The sequence below is a fragment of the Eublepharis macularius genome, chromosome 17, assembly GCF_028583425.1.
Source record: "Eublepharis macularius isolate TG4126 chromosome 17, MPM_Emac_v1.0, whole genome shotgun sequence".
NCBI classification, from domain to species: Eukaryota; Metazoa; Chordata; class Lepidosauria; order Squamata; family Eublepharidae; genus Eublepharis; species Eublepharis macularius.
The window spans coordinates 25,208,012-25,227,105 of record NC_072806.1 but is presented as its reverse complement, the minus strand read 5'-3'; the positions used below and the strand labels follow the sequence as shown (position 1 = coordinate 25,227,105).

Genomic DNA, 19,094 nt, shown 5'->3' with positions numbered 1-19,094 from the left:
AGGCGTCCCCAAGGGATCTAGTCAATGACACAAGCTACACAACTCCCAGGAACAACGCCAATCAAATATACAGTGTAACAAACCTCGAGAAATACTCACACAATTGAATTCTCTTCTATACAAAAGTATCTATTTATATACAAACTTATATGATAATTTTACTCTCTCGTTAATGTACAATTATAATGATGATCACAGACGGTGTAAGTTCCAATAGTCTCTCAGTGCAAAAATAGTCTCTCAGTGCAAAAATATACAAAGTCCCAATTACTTGGTCATGTGGATTCTTAAATAGTCAACACTATACGAAGCACTGAAGACACTGAGAAGTCCTGAGAATTCTCATCCAAATGGAAGACGAAAAAGAAACTGCCGGGAAACGCCGTCCCTCTCCCTCCTTCACTCACATGGAGCAAAGAGTAGGTGAGTCCTGTGCGTAATCCCGAGTGTGAATTCTTGTAAGTTGAAACTTCTCTTTCTTTTATCTCTTTCAGGTGGAGTCACAAGAAACAAGGGGACCCCCAAAGAGTCCCTCCCCTCACCAAACTCCGCCCTCTCTAGGCTCCACCCTGCAAGATCTCCAGGAGTTTCCCAACCTGGAGCTGACAACCCTAGTCACAGCTAACTGCTTCAAGTACCACTTGGATTTCTAGCAGCTGATTGCCTTTTTATCATTTCCCTTTCTCTAAAGCATCTCTAAGAAACCTGTGCCTCTCATTCCCGTCACAAACTGGTTATTCTAGCATCCCACCTTCCTCTCCAATACACCTTAAAGATTTCATTTTCTTTTTTTAAGATGTTGCTTTCTTTGGGTTCCCTACGGAGCTGCATTTGGCTCTACAGCCGTAGGTTGCAGATTTCTATAGCCGCCACACACAACCGGATCGTCTTGAGGGGTGAGAAGAATCCTGCTGGGTCAGACCAGTGCTCTATCTAGTCCAGCATCCTGTTTTACAGGGCAGCCAATCCAAGTGAGAGCCAGTGTGATATCATATTTCAAATAGGACCTGGGAGACCATTCCCACTCTCCCATGGAATCTTACTGGGAGCTCTTCAGCCAGCCACACTCTCTGAGCCTAGCCTACCTCACAGGGTTGTTGTTGAGCTATAATGGAAGAAAGGAGAATGCTATAAGCTGCTTTGGATCCCCAGTAAGGAGTATGGTGGAATAGAGATGAAAGTAATCAATCAATCAATCAATCAAATAAATAAATAAATAACAGTTGCCCTCGAGGGCCAATAAACAGGGCCTAGAGGCCGACATCCCCTGCTGTTGTCTCCTAGGACTGGTTTTCTAAAGTTTACTGCCTCTGAATATGGAGGTTCCCTGGCCACCATCCTCCACATCCCATATAAGCAAATCCATCCCATTGTAAACAGTTGGTTAACGTAGCAAGAGTGCAATTCCCAACACTGCATGGATGCACCCAAGATTTGTGTCACACCCTCCAACATTTCACAGACAAGAATATGGACCTATGTGCAATGTTCATGCCCTAGGCATGCTCAGAAGGCACGTGATGTAGTGACACTGCTGAACCTATGGACTGAGAAGTGCCTGCTAGGAACCTGATGTATGCCACCCTGGACTCTGTATTAAAGAAAGATGCAATAATGATAATAATAATAATAATAATACCAAGGCCATTGCCTAATTCTTACACATTGCCGAAGGTTCTGTTCGGCTGGGTTACTTGTGTGAGTAGCTTACCCTGCTGCCAGGCTGCACACAGGTGAAGTCAGCAGCAGCCCGTACACAGGCTTTCTCTGTGGTGGCCCCTATCCTGTGGAATGACCTGCCTGAGGAAGCCAGAAGAACCCCCACTTTCCTGACTTTTCATAAATGATGCAAAACTGAACTATTCAAAAAGGCTTTTTACTCAAATGGGAGGGCTGTATTGTAGGGAAGATGCTTTGCTAATGACCATAGACTTCATCACTATATTGCCTTACATATTATATGCTGCTTTAAATATGTTCTCCTATGTACCACCAGTGCCCCATGTTGTCTAATGTCAGTCCTAGAATTTATTATGTTCTGCTTCAGTATTTTTTCTACTCTGTATTGGATTCTTGCTAATACTATGTCTTTTAAACTTGTATCTATTTACCCTATGGCATTGTTTATGGAAATGTCCTTGATACTGTATTGAAATGTACTTGATATTGATTGTACTCTCATACTGTGAAATCCGCCTTGAGTCTCAGTGAGAAAGGCAGACTATAAATGACATAAATAAAATAAATAAATAAATAAAAATGAAGCCAAAGAGGATGCTCATTTTGAGATTCAAGGTCCACTAAAAGACCAAATTATCCAATAGTGTCCCAAGTTCCAAGACGGAGGTATTCCAAGGCTGTGTGATGCACGATGCCTTAGTGCTCATGCACATGCTTATGTGCTAGACACCAGATGCATTCATCCCTGCACTCAACGATTCTGCTTCTTAAAGACGCTAGAGAAGGATCTGAAGCCGGAAGGATGACAACCATTTTACAACTTTATGCTAGCAAAGATTTTGTTGCCCTTGAGTTTTGTTTACTGTTGAATAAACACACATTGGTTTGGGAGTGTGTAAGTAAACATGCATTGATTTGTGACTAAGAAGCATGTGCTGTGTTCGAATTCCTCACAAGTTGCTGGAAAGATGAGCTCGAAAGAATTCCAAAGATGAACTAAAAAAAATAAAATTCCAAAGAATACCTGTCTGAAAAGAGAGAGAAATTGTTTTTAAAAGAAAACATCCTCTGAAAGAATCCACTTCATTGTCATGTCTGAATGTCACCCAACGCATCTTGAAGGTGTCTGTTTGTTTCCTTATTGTTGAGGGACTGCTGTACCCCGCCCCCCTCTGTTTTTGTCAAAACTCCTAGTGATGCCCCGCCTTTAGACTACATCTCCCAGCACGCTTTGCTCCTCTGCGCATGTCCAGTGCAGCTCCGTTTGAGTGGCAAGTTGTTTGTTACACTGAAACACCAGCAGCTCTTTCTGCGCTCTGGAGGTCTCAACTCTCCTTCTAGCTTCTGCTCTCTGTCTCTATCTTTTTAATTGCTTTGCGTCTTTCTTTTCCTCTTTCTCCCCCTCCCCTCCACTTCTCCTATAGTTTGCAACATCTCCTTCCTCTGTCTCTCTATTCTTATTTATATATATATATATATATAAATCCCATTTCCCACCCCCTTTCCAAGTCATTATTTCTCCCCTCTGCCTGCTTGCACTGGAGACGTTAAAGGAACAGAGTGGAAAAATACCCCGTTGACAAAAGGGGGGAGGGGGCAAGAAGAGAACAAACAAACACTCACAACAGATCAAAGAATCCACCAACCAAATCCCAATAGACGAACCACAAATGACCAAAAGGAAAAAATGGAACTGCACATTTTAGAGCACCGGCTGAAAGTGGCCAGTGTGGCTAAGGAGAGGATACAGTTGTTTACCTATGGCTTGATCAAACTGGCTTTTCTCTCCTCCAAAACAAGGTAAGCGCAACATTTCTTTAGAAAAAGAGAATTATTGCTGATCTTTGAAGGAGGGAAGAACATTGTTGCAAAGCAAGGCGCGTTCGAGACCTTGGCTAATTCAGATGCCGGAATCGGGGAGGGGGGGGTGCTCAGGGGGTTGGGTCAAGCAGATAGAAACCCCAGGACTTATTTTTTAAAATCTTTCTTTTATCCTCTCCTCCAAAACGATTGGAGCTCCCCCCAATGCTGTCTTTGATTTTCTTGTCTTTTACAAAGAATCTTAGAGGTGTTTTTTTTTTGCACAAACACGCCCCCCTCCTTCCCCTCCCCCTCCTAGAGTCTTTTTTTTAAAAATCATGATTACCTTTTTAAAGCTGTTTAATACAAACAGGTGTTTGCAATGTCTAGAGAACAAAAAAAAAATCGAAAGTTTAGAGGGAAGGTGAAACTGAATTTAAAAGAGGGTGAAATAGGAAACTCAACAGAGACAGGCAGGACAACAAAGAAAGCAGTCAGGAGGGGGGAGGGGGGGGAAAGAGGAGCGGTGTGTGTGTGTGTGTCAGTGTGTAAGTAAAACAAATTTTGGCTTGCAGCAATTTTTTTAATAATTCATGTCATCTTTGCAAAAAAGAAGTGTTGCTGGGAGGGGGGGCGGGTAGAGGGTTCTCTTGGCTTTCTTGAAACATCCTGCTCTTCTTATTAATTTCTCTCTCTTTCTTTCTTTTGGGATAATGTTGCTTGGCCCAGCTAAATGAAGTGGACACTTAAAGTTAGACCCATAAATAAATCTTTATCACAGAGAGGCATTCCACTAGTGAAGGGGGGGGGGGTTCCACTGTCCAGGAAAACAATTTGAATTGCAAATACATAGTAAAGAGGAGAGTGTTCACTTCTTTCTCCCCCCCCTTTAGTTAATGCAGATAGGCTTAGCTGTTGGGGGCAGAGAAATAATATAAGACTCAACTGTCCATTTTCTAAAGACTGGTCAATTAAATATCCTTTTCTACTTGGACTCTATTTTGGACTCCCCCTCTTTTTCCATAACCTTTTTGGCCAAGGGGAAGGCTGTCACTAAGTTCAAACTGTGTTTGTTCAAACTGGAAAAGCCATTTAAAAGTGCCAGCCAAGGCTTCTTTCTTTCCATTTTAATAAAGCACGTGAACAAAGGGGGCGTGTTTTAATTGGATCGCTGTCCCTTACCTCAAGTGAAAACTTGATTGCATTCAAATTTCTCTCTGATGTGTGGTGTTTGGGGCATTCTTTGCCGTGTTATGTTCTCCCAACCCCCTTTGTTGACTGCTTCTCTCCAATATCTCAACAGGGTATTAAAATGGAAAAATCCAACACAATTTATTTTTAAATGTACGCTTCCCCTCTTGCTGATGGACTGTGACAGCTTTCTCTTCATCGCCTTGTTAATCTGGTCTCTTTGGTGGCAGTGGGAAATCCCAGAGGCTTTTAAAAGGCCACCAATATCCTTCAAGATCTTACTGGACTAAAATATCGTGTTTTGGAGCAGAACTCCAGTTACACGTCCTTATATTGCCGTGATTGACAAAAGGTTGTTCCGCAAAATTGGATGCTTGGATAAAAGAACACAAAAAAAGTTGGCCTACAATAATCTGTATGTGTATCTCAGCATTTTCTCATTATAATTCCAAACCATTATCGCTCTGTCTCAGCTGACCATCCGTAAAATGGGAATAAGCCAGAGCCACTTTGCCGTGTCCTTGTGAGTCATTGCTACAGCCGGCCTTCTGGGAGAAATGGATCATATCACGCCTGCAATGGCTGTTTCGGGACACAATTCAAAGTGCTGGGGCTTACTTTGAAGGGCCAAGATGGATCAGGCTAGGCACATGTGAAGGCCCACTTCCTCCCGTACTGCCCAGCTTGTGTTTTAAGAGGTACCTCATACGCCCAGCTCTCCCATGCTCCTACCAGCCGAGGGGAGCCAGGTGGCAACCAAAGACAAGGCTTTTTCAGTGGTGACTCCTGTCCTGTGGAATGCCCTGCCCCTTGAGGTTCATCTGGAACCTACCCCAAGTATATTTGAGGCACCAGGTTTTTTTACCTAAGGAGTCTGATCTTTTTTAAGAGACTGCTTCTAGCCTGTTTAACAAGAATGCTTTTAGGCTGTTTGGTGTTTGGGGCTGGATCAGGCTATGTTTTCTATCCACACAAGGCCCTTCTTCTGTCAAGGGAAAACATTCCTTCCTCCCTCCCCTTTACCCCACACTGCACCCACAGATGGGGGTCCCTCAGAAGCAACATGAGAGGCAACTCACATGCAGGAAGAGGGAACTGGTAGAAATTACCTCACTCCTGTCGTTCATGGAAAATTTAGTCTGGATCAAACCTTTTGTGCTGCTTTTATGTTTTGGCTGTTTTTTAACATCCAGCTTTTTATGGTTTTAATTATTTTTATGTTGTTTTTAATGATTTTTATCATGTTTTACTTTGTGTCCTGCCTCAAGCAGGTCTCTGGATAAGCAGCATATCAATTTCTTTTAAAATGGCCTAATTCAAACAGGTTGAGAGTTGCATCATCGTTACACTCTTAATATCTGGTCTGCACAACTCCCAGTAAAGTGAGACCTATTCTAAAAGGTCAACGTTTTTATGTTCCACAAATTCAAGTGCTTACTGGGTTGTACTATCTCAGCCTGCAGCTGGGGAGGTTGTTTGAATGTTTCCTCCATGAAGAAGCCTACCTCTAGGCTCACGAGAAAAGTCCTTTTTGGAGAGTCCTTTTCCCTGATGTGCTAGTTTTCTATGTGAGGGGAGATTTTTTTCCCCATTAAGGACCAAGTAAACATGCAAGCACATACATTATGAAATGATACAGTCCTGGAGCTGCTTTGTTACTACAGCTCTATTGAAAACATGTAAAAAACAGAATAAAGTGGACCATTCCGCTTCTAGGCAGGTAGGGATAATTTTTTTTTAATGGCTCTCTACATTAAAATAAAATCTGAATGTATTGCACTAGCACATAAGTCACAAGGGGTTAGTGTTGTTCTCTCACTGATGGGCTGGCTTTCTACATGCAGGGAGATTTTGTATATGACAGAAATTTAAAATGCAAAAAAAGTTCCCATCAGAATTTTATCTATCTCATTGCATGTTTACCCTGCTTTTACAAACATACACACATAAAACACCTTTGGCTCCCATAACAGTTAATAGCATCAAAGATCTAAAACAGATAACAACTAAAATATAATTTTAGTGAAGTCTCAGTCCAAGATGAAAAGATGCACAGCTGCTATCTCATTTCCTTCTGGCCTCTTCTATCAACATATTTTATTTTATCCTGCCCTTCCTCCAAAGAACTCATACCTCCTATTTTATTAGCACAACAGCCCTGTGGAGTAGGCTAGACTGAAAATAACTGTGGGGCCGTCATTTTCAGCCTAGACTGATTCACAGGGCTGTTGTGAACTTCATGGCTTAGTGGAGATTTGAACTTCATTTGTCCCAGTCCCTAGACTGGCACTCAAATCGCTATGCCACATTGATTCCATGGCCTAAAGTGTAGCATGAGTCTAAGAACTGGACAAGCACGTTGGCTGGGCATCTGGTACAAATCACATCCGTGTGTCTGCCCTCCCTCTTGATCTGGTCTTCTGTAGTCACATTGATCTCCCATGTCATTTCTGCCTCTCTCCCACCACCCTGCTCATATATATTTTACCAGCAGACAAGCGTCCCTGGAAAACAAACAAACATGCTACTCATATAATTTAAGAGCTGAAGCCAGTAGGCTGTAGGCATAGGTGGGCCAACCAGCCCCTTCCTTCAACTTCTCATCTGCCTCCCAGTTTGCCCCCTAATCCCTCACTAAGCTCCTCAGCCACTTTCTCCTACACAAGCCAAGATCTGGGCGAAGGGCTCTTTAAAGGGCTCGCTGAGTGAGCCAGAAGCTTGGCCGGAGATCATCCTTCGGGTGCCTCAAACCAATAGGACTTAGTAGATGAGTTGCATAAGGGAAAGAATTCGGCAATTTGAGGGAGCTCTTTGCTTGTATCTTGAAGTCAACGGCCAGTCAGCGTTGTCCAGGGAAGACTTTGCCAAAGCTTCTGTCAGTGTCCCTGCTGGAAAAGAGCGGCTTAAAGAGCCCTCTTGCCTCCATGTTTCAATAGGGAGAGCTGTAATTGCCTTTCGCTGTTTGTGCTGGAGAGGTGGCGGCTCAGGAGCCCTTTTTGTCCTCGAAGTGAGCTGTGTTATATAGGCAGGGATCCACCAAAGGTGTCTTCCAGACACCTTTACTCCTCCAGTTCACTTCATTACCAGTTTTTTTTCCTCACAGCTTTGTTGCCTATCCCTCGCAATCCCGTCTTTTCTCCACTCTTTCTGAAGCCTGTTTTCCTCCAGTCTTTTCTTCTGAAATGCCTTGATTGCATTTTTTTTCACCTGTCTGTAGCGCCTGTCTTTTTTCCCATGGCTCCGCCCACCTTGCCATTTTGGTTTGGTATGTTTTTTTTTTTTTAATTGCTTGCTGGCAATATATCAAAAAAGCAATATATCGGACTTCCTGTTTGGGATCCATGGAGGTCTAACGCAGCTCCACTTGCGGAGCTGACCGGACTGCCGTTTTAACCGGCCGGCGGGGTGAAAATAGCCCGCGGCCGACTGCTCTCAGGCGGGGAGCAGGCAAAGAACGCTCAAGACCCTAGGGTGAGCTAGATCTCGGACGAGGGGGGGCTCTATACAACGAGTCTCCCCCCGATCCTTGAGGTCCCACCTTGCGACGGGTCGGCTATAATCTCTGCGGCAGTTTTGGGGCCAATTCGGCTGGCATAAGACCTACATACCCAAGCATCGATTGGGGGAAGAAGCTGAGAGGAGAACTTAAAATCGAAACAGCGATTACAACCCGAGAAAAGTGAAGAGAAGGTAAAGATCATTATCTTCTGAGACGGGACAGATTGATAAAAACAAAGAGGAAAAAAAGTAGATTTTTAAACTGCAACAGACTAGTGAAAAGGAGGGGAAGACTCGGCAGGAATTGAATTTAAAAAGAGACTAAGTTTAAAGAAGTTATTAAAGAAATGGGACTATTGTTTTGAATACCTGTGGCTTTGGAGCTGTGAGAAAAAGACACCATCGCGAGATCTGCTGTGGGAAGACGGGAGACAGGAAGTGCGTAATAACAATAGAGTGGCTGGAGAGAAGCGGCCCTTGCTGGAGGGCAGGAAGTAGGGAATCGCCATTTTTGAAAAGGGAAGGGTCGCGGCTTCAGCGGAAGAGGAAGTAGGCCATCTTGGATTACAAAATCATAGAGAAACCATAGAGAAAAGACGCCCGACATTTTGGACTCTTTAAAATTTAATTTCTATAAGAAGACCGGGACATTTAAAATAGAAAAACGTTAAATTTTACGCCACGGAGTTAAGGAAGAGAGCGGATTCGTGGGAGCGAGCTAAAGCAAGCCCCACGATGTCAAAAAAAGAGTGGCAATCGGCAATAGAAAACCTGGATAAAAACCTGGACAAAAAACTTTTAGATATGATTAAAGAACTTAAGGACACGAAATTGGAGCTGATAAAAGAGGTTAAAGAGGTTACACAGACAGTAAAATCGGAGCTGTCAGAAGTGAAAAAAGGTATGGAAACAATACGAAGTGAATTACAAGGAACGCAGCAGAGAGTTAAAACAGTAGAAGACGCGATGGAGAATTTAGCAGACACGCAACAAACAGAGATGAGATTGGTGAAGGGGAGAATGTCAGTTGCAGAAACTAAACATATGGAGAAGCAGCTACGTTTTCGTGGCTTGCCAGAAGTGGAAGGAAAGTCAGCGCAAGAACAGATGACTGAGGTGTTGGCTGAGTACCTGGGGAAGGAGGAGGAGGAAGTTGTGGCTATCCTAGATGTGGCATACCGTGTGAATTCGAGAATAGCAACCCAGAGGAAACTACCAAGAGATGTGATTGTGCAGTTTACAACACGAAATATGAAAGAGAGGATTGTGACAAAACAGTTTCAAGATCCATTGGAGATTGATGGCAAGACGATTATTATAATGAAGGAACTGCCCAGATCAGTGTTACTGGACCGGAAAAAATATAAAGTGCTAATTCAGATTTTGAAGGACATGAAAATCAGGTACAGATGGGAGTTACCGGAAGGAGTGTCCTTTGAGTTTGGAGGGGCCAAAAAACGCATCAGATCTGAGCGAGAGATGGAGCAATTTATTAAGGACAATGAAAAAGACTTACCAACAAGATCATGAGTATGGAGTGTAAAGTATTATCTTGGAATGTAAATGGACTAAACTCACCGAATAAGAGGAAAAATACTTTTCACTGGCTACTAAAACAAAAATGTGACATTGTTTGTTTGCAAGAGACCCATATCAGAAAGCAGGATGTAAAATATTTAAAATCTGGAAAATTGGGCAAAGAATATGTAGCGGCCTCCAACAAGAAAAAAAGAGGAGTGGTGTTGTATATAAAAGAGGAGCTACAGCCAAAATTTGTTATGAGAGATGTGGAAGCTAGATTTGTAGCAGTGGAATGTATTTGGAATTTAAAGAGAGTGTTGGTAGTCGGACTTTATGCACCTAACGGTGCAAAAGAAAGCTTCTTTGAGGATTTAAGGAAGCATTTAGACGATCTTGCATACGACCAGATAATTCTTGCTGGAGACTTCAATGGAGTGACAGACTTGGAACTAGACAAAAAGACTACAACGGCACAAAAGAAAAGAGGACTATTACCAAAGCTTTTTTTTGAGTTGATTCAACAAGAGACTCTTGAAGATGTATGGAGGAGAGAATATCCTAAAAGCAGACAGTTTACTTTTTATTCTGCAAGGCATTCTACATTATCAAGAATTGATATGATCTGGGCCTCAAAAGACTTAGCATTATGGACTAAGGAGGTAGAAATAATGCCTATGGTAGGCTCAGATCACAACCCAATTATGTGGAAATTTGGAAAAAAGAGAAAAAGGAAAGCATGGAGAATAAATGAGGACTTGTTACAGGAAAGAGAGAATATGGAAATACTGAGAAGAGAGACAAAGTTTTTTATACAATACAACGTGAATAAAGAAGTACCAACCAATAAAGTTTGGGATGCTTACAAGGCGGTTGTAAGGGGCATACTAATGGACTTAAATGGTAGAGCAAGAAAGAAGAAAGAGGAGAAAAGACAAGAGATTGAGGAGAAAATAAAAGCCAAAGAAATACAGCTAAAAAAGAGACCAGGGAAAAAGAAGGTATACCAGGAAATTAAAATACTTCAAGAACAGCTAACAGCAATGAGCAATAAAGAATTGGAGTGGAATCTCAAAAGACTGAATCAAAAAGCGTTTGAGGGTGCTAATAAACCTGGGAAGTACCTGGCATGGCAATTGAAGAAGAAAAGGGAAAAGAAGATAATAAATAAAATTTGCGAAGATAACAAAACGTATTTGGAGCAGGCTACCATTAGTAGAGCCTTTTATAAATTTTACGCTAAGCTGTATAATAAAAAAGAAGTAAACAAAGAATCAATAGCGTCATATTTGGAGAAAACCAAACTTCCAGAAATCTCGGAAGCTTGGAGAAATAAGTTGAATAGTGAAGTAACTGACGAGGAAATAAGTAAGGCAATACAATCTGCAAATCTAGGAAAGGCGCCAGGGCCAGATGGACTTACGGCTAAATTCTATAAGACAATGGCTAATGAACTGGCACCATTCCTAAAAGAGGTGATGAATGGGGTTTTAAGGGATCAAAGGATTCCAGAAACTTGGAGTGAAGCGAATATATCATTGATCCCAAAAGAGGGCCAAGACCTGACTAATGTGAAAAATTATAGACCTATATCGCTACTCAACAATGACTATAAAATTTTTGCGAAGATATTGGCGGAGAGATTGAAGGGGTGGCTCTCGGAAGTCATAGAGGAGGAACAAGCAGGCTTTTTGCCAGACAGACAAATAAGAGACAACTTAAGGACAGTGATCAATGCTATTGAATATTATGACAAGCGTTGTGACAAAGAGGTTGGTTTCTTCTTTGTTGACGCTGAAAAAGCGTTTGACAATTTAAACTGGGACTTTATGTTTGCCACTATGGAAAAGCTACAATTGGGAGAAAGATTCATCAGAGCAATTAAGGAAATTTATAGAGACCAGACTGCAGCAATTGTGGTGAATGATGAATTGACCAAGAAATTGACGATAAGTAAAGGAACAAGACAAGGTTGCCCGTTATCTCCATTGTTGTTCATTTTAGTATTGGAGATTCTGATGATACAAATACGTCAAGATGATGAAATTCGTGGAATAAAAATAAAGGACTATTCATATAAGGTCAGAGCATTTGCGGATGACATAATGTTAATTGTAGAGGACCCATTGGAGAACATGCCAAGAGTGATAGATAAGATCAAGGAGTTTGGAGACTTGGCAGGTTTCTTCATTAACAAAAAGAAGTCAAAGATATTATGCAAAAATATGACTAAGCAGAAACAACAATTGTTAATGGAAACAACGGATTGTGAAGTAACAAGTAAAGTGAAATATTTGGGAGTCGAATTAACTGCAAAGAACATAGATCTATTCAAAAACAATTATGAAAAACTATGGACTCAGATAGAGAGAGACTTGATTAAATGGAATAGATTGAATTTGTCATGGTTGGGCAGGATTGCAGCAGTTAAGATGAATGTGTTACCAAGAGTAATGTTTTTGCTACAGACAATACCAATCATCAGAGACTCCAAACAATTTGAAAAATGGCAGAGGAAAATATCAGATTTTGTTTGGGCAGGCAAGAAGCCTCGAGTGAAAGTGAAAGTTTTACAAGATGCAAAGGAAAGAGGCGGAATGCAACTGCCCAATCTGAGACTTTATCATGATGCAATCTGCCTAGTTTGGTTGAAAGAATGGATGACATTAAAGAACAAGAAACTATTAGCCCTAGAGGGATATAAAAAAATATTTGGATGGCATGCATATTTATGGCATGACAAAGTAAAGGTCAACTCGATGTTCCTGCATCACTTTGTTCGGAGAAGTCTATACATAATCTGGAAGAAGTACAGAATTTATCTACAAGAAGGAACCCCTTTGTGGGTGGTTCCATATGAGGTGATAGACCCGAGAGCTGTTGATAATGAACAACAATGTTTAACGTATAAAGAAATAACTAAAACTGAAGCATCCAAACTTAGAATAAAGACACAAGAGGAACTATCACCTAACTACGATTGGTTCCAGTATAGACAGATCAGAGACTTATATAATTCGGACTCTGTAAAGGGAGGTATACGAATAGAGAATTCGGAACTAGAGCAGACCCTTCTTAAAGAAGATAAGAAAAGAATATCCAAGGTATACCAAGTACTGTTGAAGTGGTATACCGAGGATGAGATAGTTAAAACACAAATGGTGAAATGGGCTATAAACTTTAATAAAGAAATAACAATGGAGGCATGGGAATACTTGTGGAAAACTACAATGAAGACAACGACATGTATTAATATCAAAGAGAACATTTATAAAATGATCTATCGTTGGTACATGACACCAAAGAAGATTGCGCTAGGGAATTTGAATACTTCTAATAAATGCTGGAAATGTAAGAAGCATGAGGGCTCCCTCTATCATATGTGGTGGTCGTGTGAGGTAGCCAGGCAGTACTGGGGGGAAATAATAAGAGAAATGAGTGAAATTTTACAATTTCAAATTAATAAGAACCCAGAACTCCTGCTACTGAACTTGGGAATGGAGGGAATTCCAGCCCAACACAGGACGTTGACATTTTATATGACAGCAGCAGCTAGACTTTTGTATGCGCAAAAATGGAAAGTACAAGAAGTGCCAACTATTGAAGATTGGACTTACAAATTGCTGTATATGGCTGAAATGGACAAGATGACAAGAAAATTGAGAGATCTGGACTCAGGGCAGTTCAACACAGACTGGGAGAAGCTGAAACAATACCTGGAGAAGAAATGGGAGGTGGGAGGAAAACTGTGGCAGTTTGAGAACTACTGAAGTATTGAAGTAGAGGGGGGAGACTTTACCGGGGGGAGAAGAGATAAATGTGAATTAATAAGCAGTCAGATTACTAGATTAACATATATATAGATATATATAGGTTAACAAACAGAACATAGAGAAAATAATTAATTATAAGGACTAAATATAAGGAGCGATTAACTAACAATATTTTCTTTTTTTTCTGACAAGTTTTGTACCAAACTGAATGTCTGAAGATATAGATGGGTCAAATTGATTGACTACGTGAGGAGAGATATATAGAACTATTATAAAAAGATAGAATGAGTAATATATATAGAGAATAAGTCAAATTGTTTGATATAAACGAACGTATGATCTATATGGTTTATGATATATAGAAATACCTGAAATTGAAAAATTGGGATAAATTGTTTATCTAAGATGGAAACAAAGGCTTACAGTTTGGGCATATAATGTTAAAAATAGTTAAGGATGTACTGCTTAGAATAATGGAGAATATATATTTGTTTTAGATAGAGGAAGCTAATAAAAGTAAGGGAAAGGGGACAAAGGGTTGGAAAGCTGTTGGAAGTCAACAAAAAGGGGGGGGAAAGGGAGGGGGTTAGAGATGAAAAAATTGGGGAAAATTGAATGTAAATGTGGAAATAATGGATTCTAACCCAATAAAAAATTTTCAAAAAAAAAAAAAAAAAGCAATATATCGCACGTGCACTGAACAAACTGGCAATGACCGACCTGAATGTTGAAAACAATAACAACAACATTTGATTTATATACTGCCCTTCAGGATAACCTAATGCCACACTCAGAGCGGTTTACAAAGTGTTGTTATTATCCTCCAACAAACCACCCTGTGAGGTGGGCGGAGCTGAGAAAGCTCTGAGAGAGCTGTGACTGTCCCAAGGTCACCCAGCTGGCTCAAGCAGAAGAATGGGGAATCAAACCCAGTTCTCCAGATTAAAGTCCTGCTACAAACTGGCTCACAAGTAGCCTGTCCTCTCCTTGCTGCCCCCTGGCACATTCCTTCTAAGAGAAGACCTGAGCACCATACCTGGGCACCATTTTCAAGCTCTGTGCATTGTGTACTAGATTCCTTGTCAACATGTGATCTAAAGAGGAAAGCAAGCTTGTGGAAGTAAGTGGACTCTCCTGGAAAGAAAAGGGAAGCCATTGATTTGCTATTGATCTGGGATGAGAAGGTGTCTGTGCCGAAGAAGAGGGGCCAGTTTGAAGCAGTTCAAAAGTATACAATAAACAGCGCAATCCTATGGAGTCGATTTACAAGGCCACAAGTGACAAAAGGCACAGATTGGACACTTGTCAGCTTCCCTCAAGTTTTGGCGGGAAATGTAGGCAGCTTGGCGGAATGTTGGACAAGTGACAGTTGAAAAGTCCATTGGACAGCAGTCGGAGAGCCAAGCTGCAAGACAAGTACGCCTACATTTCCCATCAAAACTTGAGGGAAGCTGACAAGTGTCCAACCTGTGCCTTTTGTCACTTGTGGTTCTGCTCTAAGACCATAGATTTCAATCAATGCATAGGATTGCACTGAAAATCATTAAAGACAGCACAAAGCTAACAACATCCATCTGAAATCTGAATGGTTAAAATAACAGAAGACAAAAGCTGGCAGCCTAGATGAGCCCCCTGATATAGTCTTGAGGTTGAAAGCTGGAACTTACTCCCCCCCCTGCCCCCCGCCCCACAGCAGTGGTGTGGCAATTGGCCCCGATCAGGCATTCATAGCTTCCCAATGCAGCAAAGCTGATAGGGAACTGAAGCAGAGATAGTGGCTTGCACAGAGGGAGGAGCATGCCTTCACAGCTGGGCTGGCATCCAGGGTAGACTGCTACCCCAACCCAATGGCTTGAAGATGGCCCTCCCTTGGAAAGCAGCCACAACTTCATGCTGGCATCTCTCTGGATGGTGGCACTGGGGGCTTCTGGAAGGGCTAGACTTGGCCACCCCTTCACCCTCCCTTGGCACCTCTTCTGCCACTGCCACAAGTGGAAGCAGCAGCATCTCCTCTCCCTCTGTGCCAGAAAGGACAGGACGCACTGGCTGCTCTGTGTGCCTCTAGCCAATAATCTGCCTGAGTAAGCAGCAATGGTTCCCGGGGCAGAAAGAGACATCAGCTTAAGGTAGAGGGCGTGCAAGTGAGCAACAGCAGCTCGTGTACCTTCACAGGAGAGTGAGAAGCATCAGAGCTTTCTGTGTCACTGCTGTGCCCAGGAAGCGGCGCTCTGGACAGCAGCTTACCAGAGGACCTTCCCGGATGTGGAGCTGGCCCTGCTCATTTGCAAACCTGGGATTTTGTCTTGCCTCTTCTGTTTTGATTTGTCAAGAATTGCTTTGCCAGATCCATCGAATACATCCTTGCTCGGTGGTGGTGGTGGAAAGTGCTGTCAATTCGTAGCCGACTTATGGTGACCCCTGCTGGGGTTTTCAAGGCAAGAGGCTAACAGAGGTGGTTTGCCATTGCTGGCCTCTGCAGAGAAATGCTGGGCTTCTTTGGAGGTCTCCCATCCAATTACTAATCAAGGCTGACCCTGTTTAGCTTCTGAGGTCTGATGAGATCGAGCTTCCCTGGGCTATCCAGGTCAGGGCAAAAGCCCCCCAAAATTAGTCTGGAGCACCTAGTAATCCCAGGTGGTCCCTCATACAAGTACTAACCAAGCCCAATGCTACTTAGCTTTTGGGATCAAACAAGATTGTCCATGTTCAGGCTGGTATGGTCATAGGCTTGCTCAGTGGGGCCGCTGCATTTTCCAGGTGGGGCATCCAAGAAATGAATGGGGAACTGGCAAATTCCTCCAGACCCAAATAAACCATTGTGGGTCCCCTTGCCAAGTGCAAGGGTCCATGTCACAGAGGGGCTGCGGCTGGCAGAGCACCTGCTCTGCGTGCAGAAGGTCCCCAATTCAATCCCCAACATCTCCAATTATAAAGGTTCAGATTGCAGGTGATATGAAAGACCCTGGAGGGCTTATGCCAGAGCAGACAAGATGGATCTTGACGGATCCTGGGTCAGATTCAGTGTAAGGCAGTTTCCTGGGTTGGTCTGATGGTGTACCTGTGTGGTCAAACTCAGCTCACCATATGTTGATGCTCCTGGTTTTAATGACAGCTATGTGATTTACATACAGCCCTGTGGTGCAGAGTGGTAAGCTGCAGTACTGCAGCCTAAGGTCTGCTCATGACTTGAGTTTGATCCCGGCAGAAGCTCAAGGTTGACTCAGCCTTCCATCCTTCCGAGGTCAGTAAAATGAGTACCCAGTTTCCCGGGGGTAAAGTGTAGATGGCTGGGGAAGGCAATGGCAAACCACCCTGTAAAAAGTTTGCCAAGAAAACATCGTGGTGCAACGTCCCCCAGTGGGTCAGTAATGACTTGGTGCTTGCACAGGGGACTACCTTTACCTTTACCTTTATGTGATTTACATATGTTTTCCTTCTGCAACCCTCTTTTAAGAATGCTGATTCAATACCTAGTGGAGATTCCCCCAGTATTATGTGCATGAAAAAGCAGGTGTGTCAGCAGGGAAGGGGAGGAGCATATAATCCACATGTATCCATTTGCAGCGTCCCATAAACTCTGTCTCCAAGCTTTGAGTAGCAGAATTTTCTTTTTTACAAGCAAAAGTTATGCAACTAATGGGAGTAAGAGGGCCAGGATCTTCTGGCCCAAGACCCCCATTCCCCACCACCACTTGACAGCCAGTGGGGGAAATGAATCTCCAGGATTTTCCCCACCTCAGGTTAGCAACCCTATGTCTAGTTTGGGCCTCCTGTAAAATGATCTATGAGTCAATTCCTTCCTAAGGTTTTGCTTACCAATGATACAAGAATTCTAATCCGCATGGGTAAATGTTACCATGGGACCAGGGTAGTTAATCTCCATAACTGGAAATAGGAAATTGTGGCCTCCCATTTGTCCCTTGGTGAACATAGAAACTGACCCATGGATTCTGAACGGAGAGAATCCTGGTTTGGGAGTTTGCTGGATTTCACTGCCAAAAGATCTGTCTTATCCCACCCACACTCACCCAAAGCTCAGCTCCGTTGTGTGTAGCTAATGAGGGGGATATCATTATTAAGAGAGAAGTCAGTTAGCAAACAAAAAAAAACGCTCTTGCGTTATAAAGGGTTGGCTTGGCAGCTTGTACGAGCGGCCCAGCTTTTCTGCTTGCTCTACAAAGCCCGACATTGCTGCCCTTGCACATCGGAGCTTTGGTGACCCTTTCAGAGTAATTTTTGCTCTGTCACAAACGTTTTGTGCCACTTGCTGAACTTCTGCCCTGTCGTGCCAACAAATCTGGCTGGCATTTAAACTTCGTAAATGCATGAAGCTACGTTATACTCAGTCAGGTTATCAGTCTACTAAGGCCAGTTGTCTAAAGTCAGACTGGCAGCGGTTCTCGAGGGTCTCAGGCGGAAGTCTTTCCCATTACGCACTACCTGATCCATTGAACTGGAGATCCCGAGAGCTGAACCTGGAACCTTTGCATGAAAACGAGATCCTGCCCGTGGTTCCTTAGTTTTAATGGAACTGTTAACAGATAGCCATATGCTTGCCCAGCTGATGCCTTGCCCTTGCAGGCTTCCCTACTCACCTGGAGTGGAGTCTTTTGTTCAGAAACTTGCAGATGGAGGAAAAGGATGTGTGTATAAGGTGCTGTCTAGTCTCAGCCAACTTACGGTGGCCCCTCAGGGCTTTCAAGAGACAAACGGAAGAGGTTTGCCATTGCCTGCCTCTACATAGCGACCCTGGACATCCTCGGCGGTCTCCCATCCCAGTATTAACCACATCTGATCTCGCTTAGCTTCTGGAATGTGATGAGATCAGGCTAGGTCAGGGTAGGAGAAGGATGACATCCCTGAAAGAGAATGAAGAAAGCTGCAACAAAAGTGAGCAGGTGACACACCTTCTGTTTAAGGAAAGGCAAAAGAGTTGGGGCTTTTAAATTACAGTGAGGGAAAAAACCCAAAACTGGGAGTGGAGGTATGGAAGAGGGTTACCAAATGATGTGTGTGGTGGAAGGAAGGAATAGAGAGGGTTTTTCTGTTTCTCCTATAATACCAAATGTTGGGAATACCCAATGAAATTCATCAGCAATAGGTTCTTCATGCAATTAGGATGTGGAACTCTCAGCTGCAAAATATAGCATGCTTGCTGAGATTACTAGAAAGGGATTAGACACATTTTTGGAAGGTAGGTCCATTTGATGGCTAAGTAGAATCTCCATGTTAAGAGGGAATATACCTCCAAATAACACTTATTAGGGTTGGACAGCTACAAGACAGAGATTCTTGTCTTGTTTGTAGGTTTGTCAGGTCCCCTTGCCCTCTTGGCGGGAGGGGGTACGGCACTCACCTTGTCTTTGCTTCTCGCACACTGACTCCTGCACCTGCACAATGGCATCACTTCCAGGAAGTGATGTCATCACACAGGCACAGGAGCACTCACTCAAATCAGCCCACTGCGAAGTGGCCATATCAGTCCAGGAAATGACATGGTTACGCCAACCCTGGGAGCGTGCCCAGGAGGCCTGTCCCCACGTCTTCCTCCCTCAGGTAAGGGGGGGGCAGAGGATGGGAGCAGGGGATCCTTTGCCCCTACCAGGAGACCTGGGATCCCTACTTGTTTGTGGA

At 43.0% G+C, this 19,094-nt stretch overlaps 1 protein-coding gene across 2 annotated transcripts in view; it reads left to right on the top strand.

Moving 5' to 3' along the window:
- The first annotated feature begins 2,980 nt into the window (after positions 1-2,980).
- Positions 2,981-19,094, top strand: part of CASTOR2 (cytosolic arginine sensor for mTORC1 subunit 2) — an 81,115-nt gene continuing 65,001 nt past the window's right edge. For both annotated transcript variants that reach the window (XM_055001193.1, XM_055001194.1), the window contains exon 1: positions 2,981-3,480. In XM_055001193.1, coding sequence (XP_054857168.1) covers positions 3,368-3,480 — 113 coding nt within the window. In that variant the 5' untranslated portion in view covers positions 2,981-3,367. The remainder of the gene's footprint in view (positions 3,481-19,094) is intronic.